The 22,883-nt window shown below is 40.2% G+C and overlaps 2 protein-coding genes across 2 annotated transcripts in view; both read right to left on the bottom strand.

The window, feature by feature from the left end:
- LOC306864364 (tetratricopeptide repeat protein 28-like) overlaps positions 1–12,085 on the bottom strand; it is a 317,133-nt gene extending 305,048 nt beyond the window's left edge. The window contains exon 1 of the mRNA XM_079408353.1: positions 11,893–12,085. Coding sequence (XP_079264479.1) covers positions 11,893–11,922 — 30 coding nt within the window. The 5' untranslated portion in view covers positions 11,923–12,085. The remainder of the gene's footprint in view (positions 1–11,892) is intronic.
- Positions 12,086–12,449: 364 nt separating this feature from the next.
- pla2g3 (phospholipase A2 group III) lies at positions 12,450–22,443 on the bottom strand (the record flags this gene model as incomplete). The annotated part of the gene is given in 9 exon segments (XM_079407367.1): positions 12,450–13,368; positions 13,596–13,721; positions 14,648–14,691; positions 14,695–14,777; positions 14,867–15,177; positions 16,084–16,218; positions 16,426–16,558; positions 19,927–20,387; positions 22,364–22,443. Coding segments are annotated over 9 exon segments (1,587 nt in total). The 3' UTR covers positions 12,450–13,154.
- Between the last annotated feature and the right edge of the window lie 440 nt (positions 22,444–22,883).

Genomic DNA, 22,883 nt, shown 5'->3' with positions numbered 1-22,883 from the left:
CCCTCATGCTTCAAACGCTCCACCATCATCCCCGTCCCATAGAAACCCAAGATAACAGGACTTAACGACTACAGACCTCTGGCTTTAACATCTGTGCTCATGAAGTCATTTGACAAACTGGTTTTGGCTTATCTGAAGGACATCACTGGACCCCCTGCAGTTTGCCTACAGAGCAAACAGGTCTGTGGAAGATGCAGTCAACATGGGACTGCATTACATACTGCAACACCTGGACAGACCAGGGACTTATGTGAGGATCCTGTTTGTGGACTTCAGCTCGGCCTTTAACACTATCATCCAAAACCTCCTCCTGGCCAAACTAACTCAGCTCTCCGTCCCCACCTCTGCCTGTCAGTGGATCAACAGCTTCCTGACAGACAGGCAGCAGCTAGTGAAGCTGGGAAAATGCACATCCAGCACCCGTACGATCAGCACTGGAGCTCCTCAGGGCTGCATTCTCTCCCTACTGCTCTTCTCCCTCTACACCAGTGACTGCACATCTAAAGTCCCCTCTGCAGATGACACCACAGTCATCTGCCTCATTCAGGACGGTGACGAGTCTGCTTACAGACAGGAGGTTAAGGAGCAGTCTTAACAACCTGGAGCTCAACACGCTCAAAACAGTGGAGATGATCGTGGACTTCAGGAGAAACCCCCCTGCACTCCCCCCACTGACCATCATGAACGGCACTGTAACAACAGCGGAGTCATTCAGATTCCTGGGCACCACAATTTCTCAGGACCTGAAGTGGGACATTCACATTAGACTCCATTGTTAAAAAGGCCCAGCAGAGGTTGTACTTCCTTCGCCAGCTGAGGAAGTTCAACCTGCCACAGGAGCTGCTGAAACAGTTCTACTCTGCCATCATTGAATCCGTCCTCTGCACTTCATTAACTTTCTGGTTCAGCTCAGCTACCAAATTTGACCACAGAAGACTACAGAAGGTAAAAAGCAACTAGCGACAAATCTTCGACTTCTTGGACAAACCTTAGCGAGTCTCTGTGATCGCTGGTACTGCCGCAACTCTGTTCAGTGAGCGTCTGAGAGGAGCACCCCATTCAGTTAAGATAGCTATTATGTTGCTTCTCTAATTTTACATGCAAATATAGCCAAAATCACAGCACAGGAATTGTCTTTGTCGGTCACACTTTAGAATAGGTAACACTTGTTAACAATTAACTACGACTTTTCCCTCAATAAATTCTTAATTTGCTGCTTAATAATAGTTTTTAAGGTAGTTGTTAAGTTTAGGTATTGGGTAGGATTCGGGATGTAGAATAAGGTCATCATGTAGAACAAGGCATTAATATGTGCTTAATTAGCACTAATACATGGCTAATATTCTAGTAATATGCATGCTAATAAGCAACTAATAGATGTAACCGTAAAATAAAGTGTTACCTTGTGCAGACTAACTTCTTGGAAAGGAGAGCTGGTTATGTATTCTTAAAGGGCTGCGTTTCAGTCACTATTTCATATTTATCTCGTTGACTGACAACATAAACAGTAAAATATATATAAAGGAAAACAGTTTTATTCAGAATTTGGCGGCATTAAAATACAGTATGAGCACAGAGCGACAAACAAATGTAAAAGGCAATATGACGCGTTGACGTCACGAATATGCCAATTAGTGTATGACATCATCTAGTGACATTGACTTTTCAAACTGGCTTTAGCTACTTTCCATTGAAAGAAGTTGGCAACACTGACGGGTTTAGTGTATGACATGACTGACATTTGCTGGCTTTGGCTAGCCTCCAAGCTAATGCATGCGTGCCTGTATTGAATATGATTACGCATCGCTCCAGTAGATTTATTGTAAGCCAATTTGGCATTTCAGTTTACGCAAGACTTTTCAGTTTCCTTCTACACCTTGCTGGTCTTTCTGGCTCTCTTCAGATATTATAGCCTCATTAAAATAATCTATATCAAAACAGAACAATAATGCAATAATTAACAATGATGTTCTGGGCTGGTCCAAATAATACATATACTAAATCTGACCTCTGTTTATGCATATCATAAACACAGGTACAATAGACACTGAGGACAATGCTTTAAAGGCACTAACACAGTGTGTGTGTGTTTGTTATTAGTAACAGCACAGGGTCAGCCAGAGAACGACGGATTATCCAAGCCTGGTGTGAAAATTGATTTGGCTAAAATATATAAAGGTTGCTTTCCACTCCTGTCATGTTCTTCCTGTCTGATCACCGCTCACTTCAAACAGCTGAGCTGATGCTTAAACACAAACTAAAAACAACAGACGCTAACATCAGCATGCAATCAAGGCCTTTTAACCTATCTAGAGCCGACACACGTCATGACAATACACAGACACGCTCACACAAACACAGCAGGGAAATATTCTTCTGACCCTCAAAACTTACAGGGTGACTCTCAATAAACCTGTCAAGCAGCAGTGCTGTCAAAGTTAACTAAAATGATTTAATAATTGAAATCTAAAATAAAATTATAATAATTATAATAATAATAATGATTTTTATTATTATATTTAAACCTAAAAAGCCTAAACAATTAGAAATGTTGCCTTGAAATAAATAAATTTAAGTACTAAATTTATTAACTGAAAAAAGATATTATAATATAAGTATATAAAATGAAAAATATAAACTTCAAAAAGTGCAAATGTAAACTAAAATGTAAAATAACTTAAATTTAAGCTGAATTACTAAAATAACTACAACTAAAGCGGAAATAAAATGTAAATGTGAAAAACAAACTTGAAATACTGTAATGATGGCGCTGAGGCAGAGTTAGAATCCATTCGCAGAAGTTTATTAAAAGGGGTTTCAACAAACAGAAACGTGAAGTCAGGTAAGAGGTCTATACCAGTATCACAGTTGAGTCCGTTGATACACACAGGGGCGGTATCAACGGACCAGAAGGCGGAAATCAGAAGGCAGGGAAGAGTTCGTACACATATCAGTGTAAACGAGCAAACAAGGTAGAGGGGCAAATCCAGGAAATCAGAGTCGAGGTCAACAGGCAGAGTTATACACAGCAAGGCAATGAGAAAGACAATGGTAAACGCTTGGTAAGGCAGGTAAACTGGCAATACTTTGCAGTTTGACATTTGCTCAGTCTCTGGCTTATAAAGCAACAAACAGGAAGTGGCAGTAGAGGAAGCAGAGGGAGTGGCAAGCAGTCAGTACTCTGGTGAGAGCTCCCTCTGCTGGTTTGGTGTTACAGAACTCCTGGGGCTCTATGTGGTCGTCCCCGTGGCTGGGTCTGGCTCTGTGAAACTCCTCGATGAGAGAGGGATCTAGGATGTCCCAGGATCTCTCCTCAGGTCCGTAGCCCTCCCAGTCCACCACATATTGGAGCTGATCCCTTCTTTTCCTTGAATCCAGCAATATGTTCACCCTGTAAGCGGGGTTCCCGTCAATGTCCAGAGGGGGTGGTTGCTCTAGGATTGTGGCTCCGGGGTCAGCCTCCGGGTGGACCGATTTGAGGAGGGAAGCATGAAACAAGGTAGGGGAGATCCGATAGTTAGTAGGAAGCTCGAGCTGGTAAGTTACTTCATTAATACGGATAAGAATCTTGAAAGGGCCAACATACCTGGGGCTGAGCTTCTTACAGGGCAGCCGCAACTTGATGTCCCTCGTGGCGAGCCAGACCCGTTGTCCTGGTTGGTAGGGAGGGTGTGGACGCCGTCGCCTGTTAGCCTGGAACTCCTGTGTTCGTACAGCTCGCTGGAGGCGGACGTGAGCGCTGTCCCACACCCTCTCACTACGCTGCATCCATTCGTCCACAGCAAGGACTGAAGAAGGTTTGCCAGACCACAGGAACAAAGGGGGTTAGAACCCCAGGACACACTGAAAGGGGGTGAGACCTGTAGATGAGTGGGTTATGGAGTTTTGAGCATATTCTGCCCATGGTAGGAATTCTGACCATCGATGTTGTTCGCGGCTGCAGTAGGTGCGTAAGTACCGGCCAATTTCCTGGGTGAGGCGTTCTACCTGACCGTTGGATTGCAGGTGGTACCCTGACGTGAGACTCACATTGATAGAGGTGTTTGCAGAACGCTCTCCACACTTGGGATGTGAATTGGGTGCCTCGGTCGCTGACTACATCCTCTGCTAAGTCATAGATTCGAAAGACATGGTTGAACAGGGCCAGAGCTGTTTCCATTGATGTGGGGAGACCCTTTAGGGGAATTAGTCGGCAGGACTTTGAAAATCGGTCAATGATAACCACTATAGTAGTGAAACCATCAGAGAGGGGTAGATCTGTTACGAAGTCTATGAAGAGGTGAGACCATGGACGTTGTGGTATGGGAAGGGGCGAATGAGACCAGATGGTAGTTCTTTGGGTGTTTTAGATTGTGCACAGACTTGGCAGGCTTTCACGTAAGCAGTGATATCTTGAGTCATGGATGGCCACCAGAAGGAGTTTTTAACGAGTTGGAAGGTACAAGAAATTCCAGGGTGACCTGAGCTGATGGAGGTGTGGACCCATTGCATGATACGTGGCTGCATGTTGTGAGGGATGTACGGTTTGTTAGGGGGGCAGTTATTTGGGGTAGGTTCATTCTGCTGGGCTCTTTGCAATTCTTCCATGATATCCCAGGTTACTGGGGCTATGATTACTTTAAGAGGAAGAATTGGTTCTGGGGAGGAATTCTCGGTACATGGGTGGTGATGGCGCAGTGGATAAGACACATGCCTTTGGTGTGAGAGACCCGGGTTCGAATCCACTGTGAGACACCAATGTGTCCCTGAGCAAGACACTTAACCCCTAGTTGCTCCAGAGGCGTGCGACCTCTGACATATATAGCAATTGTAAGTCGCTTTGGATAAAAGCGTCAGCTAAATGAATAAATGTAAATGTATATGGGTCATACCGTCTGGAAAGTGCATCTGCCTTGCTGTTCTTGCTGCCTGGTTGATAGGTGACTGAAAATTGAAATCGAGTGAAGAACAAGGCCCATCGAGCTTGACATGGATTGAGTCGTTTAGCGTTCTTGACGTATTCCAGATTTTTGTGATCAGTGATTATTTGAAATGGGTGAAGAGCACCCTCGAGCCAATGTCTCCACTCCTCCATGGCAGCTTTCATGGAAAGAAGTTCTTTGTTGCCAATATCGTAATTTCGTTCCGCTGCAGTTAATTTCCTTGAGAAAAAGGCACAGGGAAATAATTTACCTGGTTGCCCATGGCGTTGGGATAAGACTGCTCCGATTCCGTAGTCCGAGGCATCGGCTTCTAACACGAAGGGTAAGTTCGGGTCAGGGTGTTTCAGGATGGGTGCGGTCGTGAATCTCTCCTTAAGAGATGTGAAGGCCTTTGTGGACTCCTCTGTCCACCGTAACTTCTTGGGTTTATTTTTGAGTAGGGAGGTTAAAGGAGCTGAGACAAGACTATAATTACGAATGAAACGTCGATAAAAGTTTGCAAAGCCAAGGAAACGTTGCAGTTCCTTGATTGTGTTGGGTTGTGGCCATTCGGTGACTGCCTTGACCTTGGTCTCATCCATTCTTACTCCTGCGTGGCTGATGTGATATCCCAAGAAAATGCTTTGTTTTACATGAAGCTCACACTTATCTGCTTTGCCATATAGCTGGTTATCCAGGAGTCGTTTGAGGACAGTTCTCAAGTGGGTGATGTTCCTTTTCTGTCTTGGAGTATATCAAGATGTCATCAATGTAAGCGATTACGTACTGGTTCAGCAAATCCCTGAAAATCTTGTTAATGAAGGATTGAAACACTGCTGGTGAGTTGGCAAGTCCATAGGGCATGACCTGATATTCATAGTGCCCCCTAATGGTGAGGAAGGCGGTCTTCCATTCATCTCCTTTCTTGATCCTAATTAGGTTATATGCGCTTCTTAAGTCTAGCTTGGTGTAAACATGGGCCTCGCGTAGCTGTTCTAGGGCAGAGGGGACTAAGGGAAGTGGGTAGCGGAATTTTAGGGTTACCTGATTCAGCCCTCTGTAGTCAATGCAAGGCCTCAGTCCACCATCCTTTTCCACAAAGAAGAAGCCTACAGCAGCTTGTGATGTGGATGGTCAGATGAACCCTGAATTCATGGCTTCGATGTATTCTTCCATGATTCTCGGTTCTTGACAATGGGTAGACTTTGCTCTTGGGTGGCATGGCATTTGGAAGTAGATCGATGGCACAATCCCATGGACGGTGAGGTGGTAGCTGTGTAGCTTTGGATTTGCTGAATACTGCTGATAGATCATTATAGCAGGAAGGGATGTCTACTGTTTTACTGGTCTGGGGGCTTTCAATACTGGTATTGAAACAGGATACAGGTAGAGTAGTTAAGCAGTGATGAAAGCAGAAAGGTGACCAGCGATGAAGCTCACCACTATGCCATGAGATGTCAGGGTCATGGATAGAGAGCCAGGGATGTCCCAGAATGACATCATGATGTGATGAGTCAACCACATACAGGGTTATGGATTCCTGATAGAGGAGGCCTACAGTCATTGTGAGAGTTCTAGTTCTGTGGGTGATGCCCTCTCCCATGAAGGTGTGATCAATGGCCTTGATTCTTATAGGGGGAATGCAGGGTTGAGTGAGGAGAAAATGTTGCTTGATGAGGCGGCTACTAATGAGGTTGAGTGCTGCACCAGAGTCGATCATAGCTGTAAGTTCAATAGAAGCAGCATCAGTCTTGAGGGTGATAGGGAGCTGAAGCGACTAATTTGTAAGAAGAAAGTAATGGTCAATGTTTACCGTGGGTGTAGATTGGCGCTTGTGGGGACAGCCGGAGCAACGGTGACCTGTTTCACCACAGTAGAAGCAGAGTTGAAGTTGTTGACGCCGGATCCTTTCTTCAGATACTTTGGTGTTACCAAGTTGCATGGGTTCATGACAGGGAGTGGGTTCGGCATACTGAATTGTTTAGCCTGAAAGCGGTGGTTCACCTCGAGATCCTCTGTTGTGCTTACGTTTAGGAGCTTGCCTCATTAGGTTATCGATTTTGATGGCAAGTGTTACAAAGTCAGAGAATGAAAGACTTTCCCCTTTGCAAGCCAGTTCGGTCTGGAGTTCATGAGTGAGGCCTTGTTGAAAAATAGCTTTGAGAGATACATCGTTAAATCCACTTTGGGCAGCAAGAGTACGGAACTCAATAGCATAATCTTCCGCAGTGCGGGTACGTTGAGTAGTATGCAGGATCTGCGTCGTTACACTCTTTCCTCCAGCTGGATATTCAAAAACTTCTCTTAGTTGTTGGATGAAGTAATTGACGGAGGTTCTTAGACGTGGATCAGAGTCCCAGACTGCAGCTGCCCAATCGATCGCTTTACCAGTCAGCAAGGTCATGATAAAAGCACATTTGTCCCCATCAGAAGTAAACTTCTCTCTTTGATGATTGAGATAAATTTCCACTTGACGAAGAAAGCCCTTGCATTGCTCAGCAGATCCATTGAATTTATCGGGAAGAGCAAAGCTTACCGTTTTCGGCGTGGGTGAGGGAAGTGCTCTGATGTAGTGCGTCAGGTGTTCATTGACTGACTGTAGGTTAGCGAGTTGTTCCTGGTAGCCCTTTAATAGTTCACTTTGGTAAACGAATGCCGTCTGCAGATTTGAAACTTCTGCTGGGTTCATGGTTGGCGAAGTATTCTGTAATGATGGCGCTGAGGCAGAGTTAGAATCCATTCGCAGAAGTTTATTAAAAGGGGTTTCAACAAACAGAAACGTGAAGTCAGGTAAGAGGTCTATACCAGTATCACAGTTGAGTCCGTTGATACACATAGGGGCAATCCAGAAGGCGGAAATCAGTAGGCAGGCAAAGAGTTCGTACACAAACATCAGTCCAAACGAGCAAACAAGGCAGAGGGGCAAATCCAGGAAATCAGAGTCGAGGTCAACAGGCAGAATTATACACAGCAAGGCAATGAGAAAGACAATGGTAAGGCAGGTAAACTGGCAATACTTCGCAGTTTGACATGTGCTCAGTCTCTGGCTTATAAAGCAACAAACAGGAAGTGGAGTGGCAAGCAGTCAGTACTCTGGTGAGAGCTCCCTCTGCTGGTTTGGTGTTACAAATACTTAAATGAAAATTTAAAATGTTGCCTTGGCAAATTACTTAAATACAAATATTTAAGCTAAAACTAAACCTAATTAGAAAGATTTAAAACTACACAAATGACAAAGGCACAATAAAATGACTAAAACTTAAAATTTAAATGAAAAAAAAAAGCAAATTCAAAATGTTAATAAATACTACTCAAATAATGCAAAACCAATGCTATTAAAAACACGTTTGAGTCATATTTAACACCAATATCAAATGAAAGAGATAAGAAATTATATATTTTTTTAATGTCTTACAGTAATTAGAATGTTGGGGAGATGTGCATACATTTAAAAAAATAAAATTAAAAATATTTAACATAAAATAACAACTAAAAACATACTTGAATTATTAAGAATAATAATTTTCTATTAATATTAATATTAAAACACATTTTGATTTTGGAGTAAAATGTGACCTGGACATGATTTCGTGAGACTCAATAGTTTGACACAGCAAACAAAGTTGATCCCTGTGTCTCGCTGCTTCCATGTCTGTCTGGCCGTTCGTGATCCCACCCCTACGTCTCGTGCAGGTCAGGGGGCTGAGTCACATTCCTGGGAAAATGAAAACAAGCCTCTCCTCTGGCAGGCATCAGGCGGCCGATGGAGAAGTTGATGCCCGCTCAGAAGAGCCAGCGGGGCGTCAGCTCGACTTCACACTATCTGTCTGTCCAACAGCTGTCTACAGCCTTCTCCTCTGCCCAAAACATTTCCAAACATCTCACGAACATCTAAAGATCGACCCCATAATGCTGCTTAGAAAATACAGCTGATCACCAGCGTATGCTGCGTTTTGTACATTAGCTTAACTAGCTTAAAGGAGCAATTCACCCAAAAATTAACATTTGCTGAAAATCTCCTCACCCTCAGGCCAACCCAGATGTAGCTGAGTTTGTTTCTTTATGGGAACAGCTCACCAATGGATCCTCTGCAGTGAATGGGTGCCGTCAGAATGAGAGTCCAAACAGTTGATAAAAACATCACAATGATCCACAAGTAATCCACACCACTCCAGTCCTTCAGTTAACATCTTCAGAAGCCAAAAGCTGCGTGTTTTTGTAAGAAATAATTCCACCATTAAGATTTTAACTTTAAACCATTGCTTCTGGCTAAAATAGGAGTCCTCTATTCATAATAACCCTTTCTCCAGTCAGTGATATGGTCATCTTTTCTGAATCAGGAGAGAAATCTGCACAGATCAAGCACTGTTTACAAGTCAAAACAGTCCAAAACCGTTTTAAATAAATATGTGGGTGGATTTTGATGTGTGAGATAACAAGGGGTGGACTTTTTCACTAGAGGAATCGTTATTATGGACTCATATTTTGGCCAGAAGGTGCCAGTTTAATGTTCAAATGCATTAAAGATGGATTTGTTTCTTACAAACATTAAATTTTTTACTTCACAAGGCATTAACTGATGGACTAGAGTGGTGTGGATTTTATTTGTGGATTATTGTGATGTTTTAATCAGCTGTTTGGACTCTCATTCTGGCAGCACCCATTCACTGCAGAGGATCCAATGGTGAGCAATTGATGTAATGCAACATATAGCCAAATCAGTTTCCATAATGAAATAAACTCATCTACATACTGGATCGTCTGAGGGTGAGCACACTGACAGCACATTCTCATTATATGGCACTTAGAAGCTGGCTTTAAATGCACAGTATTTCTTCAACCAGCAAGATTTCCTTGTTCAACCAACACCAGCTAGACCACCAAAGCAGCATAAATCAGCCTAACCCAGCATTAAACCTCATGGGTTGCAGATCTGTTCTGACTGGACAATACAGTGAATGCAAATGATAAACGGCAACTAACAAAATAGTCATGCACACTTAGGACAGCAAAATAAATAAACTTAATGAATCAACTTTCAGTCCAATCAATCTCTACAGTATTGGTGGAACAAAAACACTTGCCACACTGCACTGCAGAAAAAAAAATTGGCAAGTAACATGAATTAAACATTAACATTTGAAGTAGAAAGAAGGTAGAATAAATATGTTGTTTTGAAATTAATACATTTCCATGTTTTAATTTAAGGACATCTTTGTTTATTTTTGTATGTAAAACAATTTCAATATTGCATTTGGGTTATGTAACATCTAAGTCTTGAAGAAAAAACAGTTAAAAACAAACTGTGGTTGGATCATAGTTCAGCTGGTGCATATTCTTTGCATGATATTTTAGCAATCAGGATGCATGAGTGCATTCAGCACTTCCTCATATTTATAATGCAAGAATGGACTTTTTTCTGGGAAGAAAAGTGATCCAATATGACTGGAGGCATGGGAAAGTTTGTCTTTTGAGTTCTGTCGCTGTTGATGGTTTGTGACTACTGTTGCCATTAAATATTTCATTCAAGATGATTTGTTTCCTCTGCCAAAACACCAGGCTACACTGACGAGTCTGCTGTCCCCTGAAACACCCCCTAGACTGATTCAGTTGGAAATTTTCTCTGCATTCTCTCCGTCTGGGTTCAAAGAAAACACAGGTGCACCCACTAACATCTGGTGAGTCTGAAAACACCACAAAACATGTCATGGTCTGCTGGGAACGACCACGGTGGAGGTCCCCTAGATGACAACGTGATGTGTAAGGTACACATGCATGACACTGAGTGTCACTGACAACTATTTCATTCAAATAATTACATTTAAAGAAATAATAACACTGTAAACTACAACAAAATAGAAATGAAAACTGAAAATTCAGAAAAATGCTGAAAATATAAAATAACTTTTTTTTTTTAATTAGACACTATAATAGTAGTATATAAATAATACTAAAGTAACACTGTCAAGAACAAGTTTGAGTCATATTTAACACCAAAATCAAAACAATGAGATAAGACTGAAGAAATTAATTAGTGATAATCAAAGAAAATTCTGCTTGAGAAGTACATTTTAAGCAATATAACGTACATAATACTTTGAGTTACAGAGACCTGAATTCATGCAAATCTACATAAAGCCACCTGCTAGACCAGCAATATTCTGCTTAATGTTGTTTCAAATAGTCTCATAGACTTTCATATTGAATAATATTGCTGATTTATTAATGATTTGTGAGCTCCCAGCATGCATTGCAGCGTGAATCAAATGGAGTTTGTGTAAATTATGCAGTTATTGTTAAAGGATTATTGATTTGCTGTTTGCTGACTTTATTTGTGCTGCTGCTGCTATTAATATTTTGTCTTCACTGGTTATTTGTTACATGTTGATTTTGAGAGCTCATCATTTAATTGTTTGTTCATTGTGTACATTATATTGCTTAAAATGTACTTCTCAAGCAAATATTTATTATCACTAATTAATTAGATGGGTACACTTATGTTAATCAGTCAGAACCACTGTACACTGTATAAAAAAAGAATGCTAATGTCAAATCATCGCTTTATCATGGTAAGGCCAAGTATTTTTGTAAAGGAAAAATACACATTTTTAATCATAATATATATATTTTTTGTACAGTTGTTTTACGCCAATTTGCCAGTTATGTCACACTTTTATCCAAAACAACTTACTAGTACTTGTGCATTGACCTAAGGTGAAGTGTTTTCACATAATTTATGGATTCATAAATTCACCTTTCAAGGCTCTTCATAAAGTGCATGGATATTGACTGTAACTTTTCATTTCCTCTAGTAGTCTGAGATGAAATGTCAGGACCACCATTATGAAAGTGTTAAATCCAGAAATCGTAAAAGTATCGGTTTAAGCATTTCATGCAAACGCAAGCTGTAAGTTTATTAGCAGCAGCAATGACATGTTACTCATTAACAATCTCAACTTGCACATTTCACACTAGTTGTGCGTTTATTTACCTTTTCGCGTCTTGTTCCTTGTTTCTCCATCCTGTCCTACTTTAGTATCCAACTGTTTCAAACTTTCATCCCATGATACTTCACACGCTCCGAATCCGTGAGAAAACGCGTCTTCAGATTGAGAAGCACGGAGCAGAAACACTCAGCAGCTCTTCAGAAAAGAGTTATTCCAGAGGAAAGTTCGCCATGTTTTTCTCTCTCTCTCTCCTCCCGGTAGAGGCGGTTCAGATGCTTTCTGTAGCTCAGGGCTTCAGTTACTATTTATGACATCAGACTGGAGTTGAGTTACCTACTGAGACTAGTTACTAGGCCTGGATCACTAGTGTACTGCACTACACTGACGGGGCATCTTTTAGTCTGTGAAATTATTGACTATGTAAACATTAACTGACCATTAAATGACAGTCAGTATCTAATTTACCATGTAACAAATTAAAAAATGAACTAGTAGAGCTTTATAAGTGTATACTGGCCTCTGGACGTGAACATGATCAAAGTCAGACTCATATAAAGATAGATTTATTAAAAATTAATTTACATTTATAACACTTGCATTTAAACTTATATCTAGTTTATCTCTAGATTGTGGGGTAAAGTTTGACATGAATGAAAGTCAAAAAGATTGAAAGATTATCATGGCTGTGAGGGTAAAAATATAACTATGAAAGTAAATGACTTTTGAATGTTTGCGATGCATTATTTCATTGAAATATGTGGCTGAATATCATTTTCAAATAATAACAATATATATATGGCACTTTAAAAGCACATTATTTCTTGCAGCAAAAACTATTTGTACCATACCTCATAATGAGGTAACTGTAACACTCTGACCTATTATATAACCCTTTCTCAATAAAAATATGTTCACAATAATATTTCACCTCAGATTTCTTATACCAAAAAATAGATTTGTTTCAGGTGACTTGTGAGTGACTCTTACCCTGGTTTCACAGACAAGGCTTAAACCTAGTCCTAGACTAAAATCTCAATCTGAGCTGATTCAACTGAAATAAACGTGCACTGATTGATCTTAAAATATATCAGTGCCTTAGTCTTGTCTTAAGATGCACACCAGTAATGCTTTTTTCCAAGGCATGTTTATAAAAATGACTTAAATGTAACTATGGCCTAATCCTGGTTTAGGCTAAACCCTGTCTATGAAACCAGGCCTTAATGTAGGCTACATAAACTGTTTCATAAGAGCATTTGTATTGCTATTGTTTTCCCATTGCAAGTTTTTTGTTGAGTTGAAACTGACTTTATGAGCGTTTCCGTTCAGAAACTCGAGGTCTTTGCAGTTTAGTGTGCATTCTAATGCATTTCTTATATAATCTGACTGGAGAGTCTTTCCTCTTGGAGCGTTTAGAGTTCATCCTCTTGAGTTTGCGTTTGAAGTCCACTAGATGTCGCCCTCCTGTCATGTCTTTCCTCCAGTGTTGGAAGAGCTGTGCTTCTGGTGGATGAGTTGAGCAACTAAATAGAAGAGACACCACTAAGATTGTTTTTTGCTTCATGGTTTACTCCTCAGAAACAATTTGATTAACTGTCCATTCTTTGAATTATTGTTTGCATGACATTATTCTTTGTTTAGTAAATATATTCTCATTCACAGCACATTGTAACACAAATTTAGGGACAATTAATCCGTGTCAACTTTTGAGTTACCACCCCAGATATTTAATCATAATGTCTATACCAACCTTTTTCCATTTAGGCAGTTCTCAGACTGTGGCATGGTGAAGCAGGATTGTGAAATGAAATCCATCAAAAGCGAATGCACAGGGTTGGTTTCATCCAGTGCTTTGGACAAGATCTTTTGGACGAGCCTGAGAAAGCATGTATCAGTAGGTAGTAGAGAAAAATCCAACTTTAAAGTAACCCAGAACCAGCCTAAATGTTCTAGACTTGCTTAAAGTAATAGTTTCACCCAAAAATGAAAATTAGCTGAAAATGTACTACCCTCAGGCCACCCACAATGGTGTTTCTTCACAGGAACAGATATGGAGAAATGTAGCATTACATTATTTGCTGACCAATGGACCCTCTGCAGTGAATGGGTGCCGTCAGAAAGAGAGTCCAAACAGCTGATAAAAACATCACAAAAATCCACAAATAATCTTAACAACTCCAGTCCATCAGTTAATGTCTTGTGAAGAGAAAAGCTGCATGTTTATAAGAAACAAACCCATCATTAAGCCGTTTTAGCTTTACCTGTTGCTTCTGGCCAAAATATGAGTCCATAATCCATATCAACGCTTTCTCACAAAGTCTCCTCTCATATCAAAGTCCACCGACATATTTGTTTAGATCTGTTTTGGACTGTTTTTGTTTGTAAACAGTCTTGATCTGTTCATATTTCTCTCCTGATTCAGATCAGATGACTTTTTTCCACTGGAGAAAGCAATATTATGAATAAAAGACTCATGGATTTGTTTTTTACAAACACGCAGCTTTTCACTTCACAAGACATTCATTGATGGACTGGAGTGGTGTGGATTACTGTAATGTTTTTATCAGCTGTTTGGACTCACATTCTGACGGCACCCATTCACTGCAGAGGATCCATTGGTGAGCAAGTGATGGAATGCTAAATTTTTAAAAATCTGATGAAGAAAGAAACTCATCTACATCTTGGATGGCCCGAAGGTGAGCAAATTTCAATTTTTGAGTAATATTTGCGCATCCCTAGTAGAGAGATGGTGTTGGTATCATTGGAATCTGGGTGGATATACTGTATTAAATGTGTATTCACCTGGCAGTACAGTTACAGTGGTAAAGGGTTTTCATGCCAGGGTTTCATAGACCAAATTTCTCCTGTAAAGCAGGGATCTGTAGATGGCATGAATCCAGGTCTCTGTAGAGGTCACACATCTCAAAATTGCCTATGAAACAAAACAAAAAAAGCAGCTTTTACAAGATTCCCAATTTGGTCAATTTACAACAGATCTGATATGAGTAATATTTACTTCACCTTTTTGTGGTCTGTCTGTTATCTTTGGTGCGTCTGTTGGAAGTACGGAAGCTTCAGATTTCCGGGACTGCAGTGTTGTAACAGATGGCCCTGGTGGTGATGTCGAAACTGGACTCGGTTCTTCACTGCCGCTTCTGGAATCTTGTATAGTAAGTGATTCTTCTGTGTTTTTGGTGACCTGGCTTTGTCCCAGAGTGATCGCTTGGTGAAAACTCGTTTCCAGCGTCTCCATGTCTTGTTCAGGGAGTGTGTCGGTGTAGTTTGCTCCATCTTTCACCACAGCGTATTGAGCAAGTTCATAAATTGCACACCTGCCAATGAGAAAGACAAGGTTCTGTAACTGTGTGCACAACATTATGTGCTCAGAGATTACAGTATGTACAAATCACACTAAAGTGCCAAGTTTTCAGAGAGAATGATTTCCAAAGTTCAACAAGGCTTTTGCTTGTTTTGTGTCTGACACTGAAAGGTTTTAAACCTTTTGCATTTTAACAAAATTCAAATGTAAAAACCTGTATAAAATAAAATTAAATATTGTTTTGTTTTGTTTTTTTTGTTTTTTTGTTTTGAGGTGTGTGCACACATCCATCCATTTTTTTTAAAGAAATTAATACTTTCATTCAGCAAGGATGCATTACAGTGATGAAAAGTGACATCATTTATAATGTTACAAGAGATAAAATTTTGAATAAATGCTGTTCTTTTGGACTTAATGTTCATTAGTTAATCCTGGAATAAAATACAGTATATCACTGTTTCCACAAAAATATGAACTGTTTTTGACATTGATAATAACCAGAAATGTTTCTTGAGCAGCAAATCAGTATATTAGAATGATTTCTGAAGGACCATGTGACACTGAAGACTGGAGTAATGATGCTGAAAATTCAGCTTTGCATCGCAGGAATAAATTATATTTTAATATGTATTCAAATAGAAAAGAGTTATATTAGATTTGTAGTAATATTTAACAATATTTTCCTGCATTTTTTGATCAAATAAATGCAGCATTGGTGAGCATAAGAGAATTATTTCAAGAATATTAAAAAGATTTACCGACTGAACAGTTGTGTAGGAATCACTCTAACATGCCAGGTTTTTGGTTAAAATAATTTTGAGTGATAATTTAAAGGTCTTGTTTTACCTTCATCATTGCTTTTATTTTATGAAAATTGAGAATGTGAGAATGAGTCAAATGAAGCTGTATGTATACATATATGCCCCACCACAATCTCTTGGCACACTGCATCCGCTGAGAGAACTCAAAGCAGCGCATCTTTAGCATGTTGAAGTATCCGTAGCCCACAAGGTTGGACATCGTATTATTAACACCCAGGAGACAGCGGCGGAACCTGAATTGATATCACAAGACCTGATTACAATGTAATAATATACAGTAATCCGAGACGCTCGCTCGCTCAGTGAAATAACTCTCTGGTTATGTTGGACATGTCTCATGTTACTCAACAGAACACTATGGAATAAATGTTCAGTGCTGGTAGTCTCAACAGGAAAGAGATGCTCACATTTCCCACTCTAATGACTAAAGCAGGGCATACCTGTTGTCACAGTCCCAGTGTGATAAAGTGAAGATGTTCGTGTTGAAGACACCGTGGTCGTATGAAAAAGAGGCAATGGTGTCTTTACAGTGGTCGTGTTCTCTGCAGCATTTATCCGTATCTTCAAAGACACCTACAGAAGACAAGAAAACGGGTAAAGATTTATTTATTTTTTATTCAGTAATTTATTTACATTTTTAATTTAAAAGTGCAACTATCTTTATGTATGTCATCTCAGACCAATTTGTATTAGAAAAAATACAATTTATCCTTTTAAGGTTATATATATTAAATTATTTCAATATAAAAATATAAAAAAATGATACATTATTATAATTATATAATATCAGAATCAGAATGAGCTTTATTGGCCAGGTATGTTTACACATACAAGGAGTTTGTTATAGTGACAGAAGCTCCACAGTGCAACAGAAAGACAGCAACAGGACAGGACACAAAGAATAATATACAAATGACCAAATAGGCAATGTACGAAGCAGCAAAAACACAATATATAATATAGACAACTATGTATGTACAGGTCAAGTATGTGCAAATTAGAAATGAGAAAATAAAAATAAAATAAGTGAGTGTGGTGAATGGATAATGTATTATAGTTGTGTGTTCCACGTTTATTGTTGAGTGTGCATGAGATGGATTGCCTGAGGGAAGAAACTGTTCCTGTGTCTGGTCGTTCTGGTGCTCAGAGCTCTGTAGCGTCGACCAGATGGTAACAGTTCAAAGAGGGAGTGTGCTGGGTGTGAGGGGTCCAGAGTGATTTTAACAGCCCTTTTGCTCACTCTGGATGAGTACAGTTCTTGGAGACTGGGAGGGTTGTACCAATGATTCGCTCAGCAGTCTGGAAAACCCTCCGTAGTCTTCTGAGGTCAGATTTGGAAGCTGAGCTGAACCAGACAGTTATTGAGGTGCAGAGGGTGGATTCAATGATGGCAGAGTAGAACTGTTTCAGTAGCTCCTGTGGCAGGTTGAACTTCCTCAGCTGGCGAAGAAAGTACAACCTCTGCTGGGCCTTCCTGACAATGAAGTCTATGTGAATATCCCACTTCAGGTCCTGAGAGATGGTGGTGCTCAGGAATCTGAATGACTCCACTGCAGTCACAGTGCTGTTCATGATGGTGAGTGGGGACTTCTCCTGAAGTCATGATCATCTCCACAGTTTTGAGCGTATTAAGCTCCAGGTTGTTAAGACTGCACCAGACAGCCAGCTCCTTAACCTCCTGTCTGTAAGCAGACTCGTCACCGTCCTGGGTGAGGCCGATCAGTGTGGTGTTGTCTGCAAACTTCAGGAGCTTGACAGAGGGGTCTTTAGAGGTGCAGTCGTTGGTGTAGAGGGAGAAGAGCAGTGGGGAGAGAACAGAGCCCTGAGGAGCTCCAGTGCTGATGGTACGAGTGCTGGATGTGAATTTACCAAGCTTTACTAACTGCTGTCTATTTGTCAGAAAGCTGTTGATCCACTGACAGACAGAGGTGGGGACGGAGAGCTGGGTTAGTTTATTCTGAAGGGTGTCCGTGATGATGGTGTTAAAAGCGGAGCTGAAGTCCACAAACAGGATCCTCACATAAGTCCCTGGTCTGTCCAGATGCTGCAGGATGAAGTGCAGTCCCATGTTGACTGCATCGTCCACAGACCTGTTTGCTCTGTAGGCAAACTGCAGGGGGTCCAGGGATGTCCTTCAGATAAGCCAAAACCAGTCTTTCAAATGATTTCATGGCTACAGACGTTAGAGCCACAGGTCTGTAGTCATTAAGTCCAGTAATTTTGGGTTTCTTTAGGAATAGATGATGGTGGAGCGTTTGGTCTGGTCAGCACAGATTTTTAGGCAGGCTGGTGTTACACCGTCTGAGCCTGGTGCTTTCCTTCTTTTGTTCTTTCTGAAGACCTGGCACACATCTTCTTCGCCGATTTGATTTGTAGGTGTGGGGGAGAGGAGGGTTGCTGGAGGTGTGCATGGTTGTGTGGAGAGGTGTTCAGGGCGGGTGTGGGGTGTTTTTTCAAAATGACAATAAAACTCGTTCAAGTCGTCTGCTAGTTGTTGATTCTCCAGAGTGCTGGAGGATGGTTTCTTGTAACTGGTGATATCTTTCATACCTTTCCACACTGAAGCAGAATCACTGGAAGATAATTTTTTCCTGAGCTTGTCAGAATAATTCCTCTTTGCCACTCTGATCTCCTTTTCCAGTGTGTATTTGGCCTCTTTATACAAGACTCTGTCCCCATTCCTGTAAGCATCTTCTTTGGCCTGATGGAGCTGTCTGAGTTTTACAGTGAACCATGGTTTGTCGTTATTGTAAGTTAGATGAGCCTTGGTAGGAATGCACATATCATCACAGAAACTGATATAAGATGTTACAGTCTCTGTGAGCTCGTCCAGATCATTTGCAGCAGCTTCAAAAACAGTCCAATCAGTGAGAGAGAAACAGGCTTGTAGATCCCCCTCTGTTTCATTAGTCCATCTTTTAACAGTTCTTAATACAGGCTTTGCAGATTTAAGTTTCTGCCTGTAGGTCGGTATGAGATGAACCAAACAGTGATCAGAGAGTCCTAAAGCTGCTCGTGGGACAGAGTGATATGCGTCCTTTATCTCTGTGTAACAGTGATCCAGTATATTACTCTCTCTGGTGGGATATGTGATGTGCTGTCTGTATTTTGGCAGTTCGCAGGAGAGATTTGCTTTATTAAAGTCCCCGAGAATGATTAAAACAGAGTCCGGGTGTTTTTGTTCTGTGTCTGTGATCAGATCAGCGAGTTTCTGTAAAGCTGTGCTCACGTGCGCTTGCGGTGGAATGTAGACACTCACGAGAAGTTAATGAAGAGCGTTTCTAGATCTGAACAGCACATCTTCTTTAACACAATTACATCTGTACACCACCTCTCATTGATGTAAAAGCACATCCTGCCGCCACACGATTTCCCCGTTGATTCCGCGTCGTGCTCTGCTCTGATCAGCGTGAAATTAGGCAGATGAATCGCGCTGTCTGGTATGTCGCCATTTAGCAAGGTTTCCGTGAAACACGGCTCTCTTCCCCCGCCTGCGCCTCCTGTAGCGTTTGACCAGAGCTCCGCCAACTACAATGTCCAGCAAAACGTCCGAAAAATCTAAATCCGGTAAAAGATTTTGAGGTGTGTTCTGCCGAATGTTCAGCAGGTCATCCCTGGTAAAACTGATCGTATTTGAAAAACAAAAAACAGGAAAAACAGTACAAACACTGGAGAGCAACGCACAATAGCTGCCATCAGCGGCGCCATCTTATAAATATATATATTATAATATATATATACTGTATATATATATATATATATATATATATAGATAGATAGATAGATAGATAGATAGATAGATAGATAGATAGATAGATAGATAGATAGTAAAAATAATTATTATTTAAATTATATATACATACATATATATATATAATAAAAATGACAAATAATTAAAAAAATAATTGAATATGTAAATTGATTGATATAATCCAATTTACCCAGGTCAGCAAAGGCCATGGCCTTATTTCCTGAGCCACACCACAGAGTCCCTGGAATCATCCATGCTCGCTTTGAGCGATGCAGCATCTGTCTGGAACTTTCTCCACTGTTCTGGTGCTCCGATCCATCAGGTTCAACATTTCTCAGGTCTCTGGTCCTCCATACAGATGCTGTAAATTCCTCAGTAATGCCTGCAGCCTCACAGGGGCCGTGAGGTTCGATCAGCTCACTGATGTCAAAGTGTTCATCAAGGGTCTTTGAGAAAGAACTGTCCTCCCAGCACCTGGACAGGTAACTCTCAATCACAGATTGCTCATCACTTGTTATGCAGCTAAAAAGGCTGTTGTTTTTGTTCCAGATGCTGTCATACAAGAGAAGAGACGTCTGAGTCCTTCGGAGAAATGCATACTGTGTTTGACCACCTGAAGCGGATCTAGTCCAAATACAGAACGTGTCAGAACTGAAACAAGCATGAAACAGCACGAAAAGGTACAGAACTGCCTGTAAAAGGTGTTTGCTTTGCATTTTTATGGCAAAATTAATAATTGTACAGCAATTTTGGGTATTTTTTAGAATGAATGAATGAATAGCCAGAGGTGCTGCAGGGTGACTGGTTTTTAACCCCTCATCTCTGGCAAAGACGTGCCTCAACCCTTCCTTATTTATACTGCGATCCGTATGTGGGCTCTTCCTTGGATCGTAGCTCATGGCCACATCAGAACAGACGGGGTGGGATGACACAAGGGGGTGTGTCTTTGGTAAATACAGACTTGGAAGCACAGATGTCTGCACACACATGTACACAAAAGATGTAAATCAGACCGTAAACCCTCCCTGTTTCCTGGGTTCACATGAATATAATTATCTCTCTGGCTGATCACTATCATTTTTTTATTAGTGTCAACAATGCCCTCAGCAGTAAACATTTAATATCTAATTACTCATGATGAAATGATTCTTTACAACGTGACAAAAAGATTCAAACTCCACGTGGGAGGAGAAAGAAACATGCGATCCAAAACTATTAAATTTATGTGTTCAGGTTAAATTAGGTCAGAATTTGTATTCTGTGCATTAATATATTAAAAATCATTAAGTGCTTATTTATTTAGCATGCTGTCTGCACATAAATTGAATTTTTTTTTACCAGTCTTAAATATTTATTACTAGCCACAAACCATATTTTGCATTTATTTATAAAAGTCACTTTTTTATTGCATATTAATAACTAACATATTCCTTACAGGCAATTCCTTTCTCTCTGTTAAACTGCAGCCGTCACAAAATCATAAAGAAAAAAGTTTTGGTTCCTCATTTTTTTTCATTCAGCTGACTTAATGTCCAGAATATTTCACATGTTATAGCTCAGAGTTGTAATAATTACTTCAGCCATGCTATATAAATTTGATATCAGATTTTCCACTTTGATAAATGTTAGAAAGCACAAAGGTTTCTCTTCAGTAGATGGTCTGTGTGTCAATTTGAATTGCTCATGTCAGTGAGTTTCAGACTAATATCGCATTTTAAATCATGTATTGTCTTTCAGTTCCTAACAAAGTTACCAGCCAACTGGCCAATTTATATTCCCATCTGGGGCTTAATTAATCAAATGAATGGTGAGTATTCATTTTGAACCCATTTCCATTGCTGCAGGAGGCTGGAGTGTTTACATGAGGATGCAAAGGTCACATGAGTTTGTTGTACGTGTCCACCAGCACTGATTGGCGCAGAGCTCGCCTGATTCGCACAAAGTTTCTGTCCTGTCACCATTGGATGCGGGCCTAATCACTTAACCATTACAGCACTTTTATTGGTGGTACTTCCACTGGTAAATGTAATTCCAACATCCGTCAAATGAGGAAAAACACAAGCTCGAGGAAACTGAACAAAATTACAAGATTGCTATCAAATGAGAAGTTAAAAAGGTTTTCTTTCAGCAATTACTTTACTAAAAGGTAGAATGCTCTCAGAGGAATACTTACACTTAGCTCAATTTGGAATAATTGCAATTACGCCATTACAGTCAATACCCCGGTGAGCTGGAATTTTTTTACTGTGCTTTTTCTTTTTTCCGTACAGGGTAATGGATATTCATTCAAAACAGCCTTAAGAAAGACGCATGCAAAATAGACTGATTCTGAAAATGAGAAATGAGTTAGCATAATATGTTGAATGAGGGTATTTTTATGTTATTGAAAGTGATGTGTGTTATTTCTGCGCCATTAGCGCCCTCAGTAAGAATTGAAAAAAAGTCATTGGTCAGATAAACAGAGAGCTAATAATTTTTTAAAGCATAAATACAGTTCAGCGTCACCACCATGAAGCTTCCGACAACTCAGTTCATTTAAATTAAAATTTTCCTGAAAGTTTGCGTCAAATAGTTTGCAAGAACGTGATTCTAGGTATAAAAGCAAACTAGTGAGTAGATGAGTTTACCTGTCTGGCTTGTAGACGTTTAATGTCCTGAAAACCTCTGTAGTCCCATTTAGACACTTGTTAGCAACAGCCTTTCTCATGACTAGCAAAACCTTGGAATAAAACATGAAAATATCTCAAGCGTGTGTTCAAGACCACAGATCTTATTTAAGGCATTTAACCGAATACCCCATTAAAAACCCCATTGACTTCATGGCAATTAAATCAGTAATCTAAGTTTGAAATTATTAAATTTTTTGGGATTCATTTTGGTGCCACTATGATTTCTAAATGAAATAGCTAAACGAAAATACAAACATTTAGGTCTAATCAGAAAAAAGCAAAGTAGTGTCGTCAACTTGAAGGGAACATTGGGTTAATCTCTTAGATAATGATGTAAGTAAACATGATGGCAATCGATGAAAGACCCAGGGGAGTCTAATTCCTCGTCACCATTCGAAGGTCAAAGCTTTGGGAATGATTTTAAAGAACATGACCTTGAAAGATAGTATACTAACATCAGACACAACACCAAAAAGCC

The sequence above is a fragment of the Barbus barbus genome, assembly GCF_936440315.1.
Source record: "Barbus barbus genome assembly, chromosome: 45".
NCBI classification, from domain to species: Eukaryota; Metazoa; Chordata; class Actinopteri; order Cypriniformes; family Cyprinidae; genus Barbus; species Barbus barbus.
Note: the sequence above shows the minus strand (reverse complement) of the source record. Positions and strands in the feature narration are given on the sequence as shown.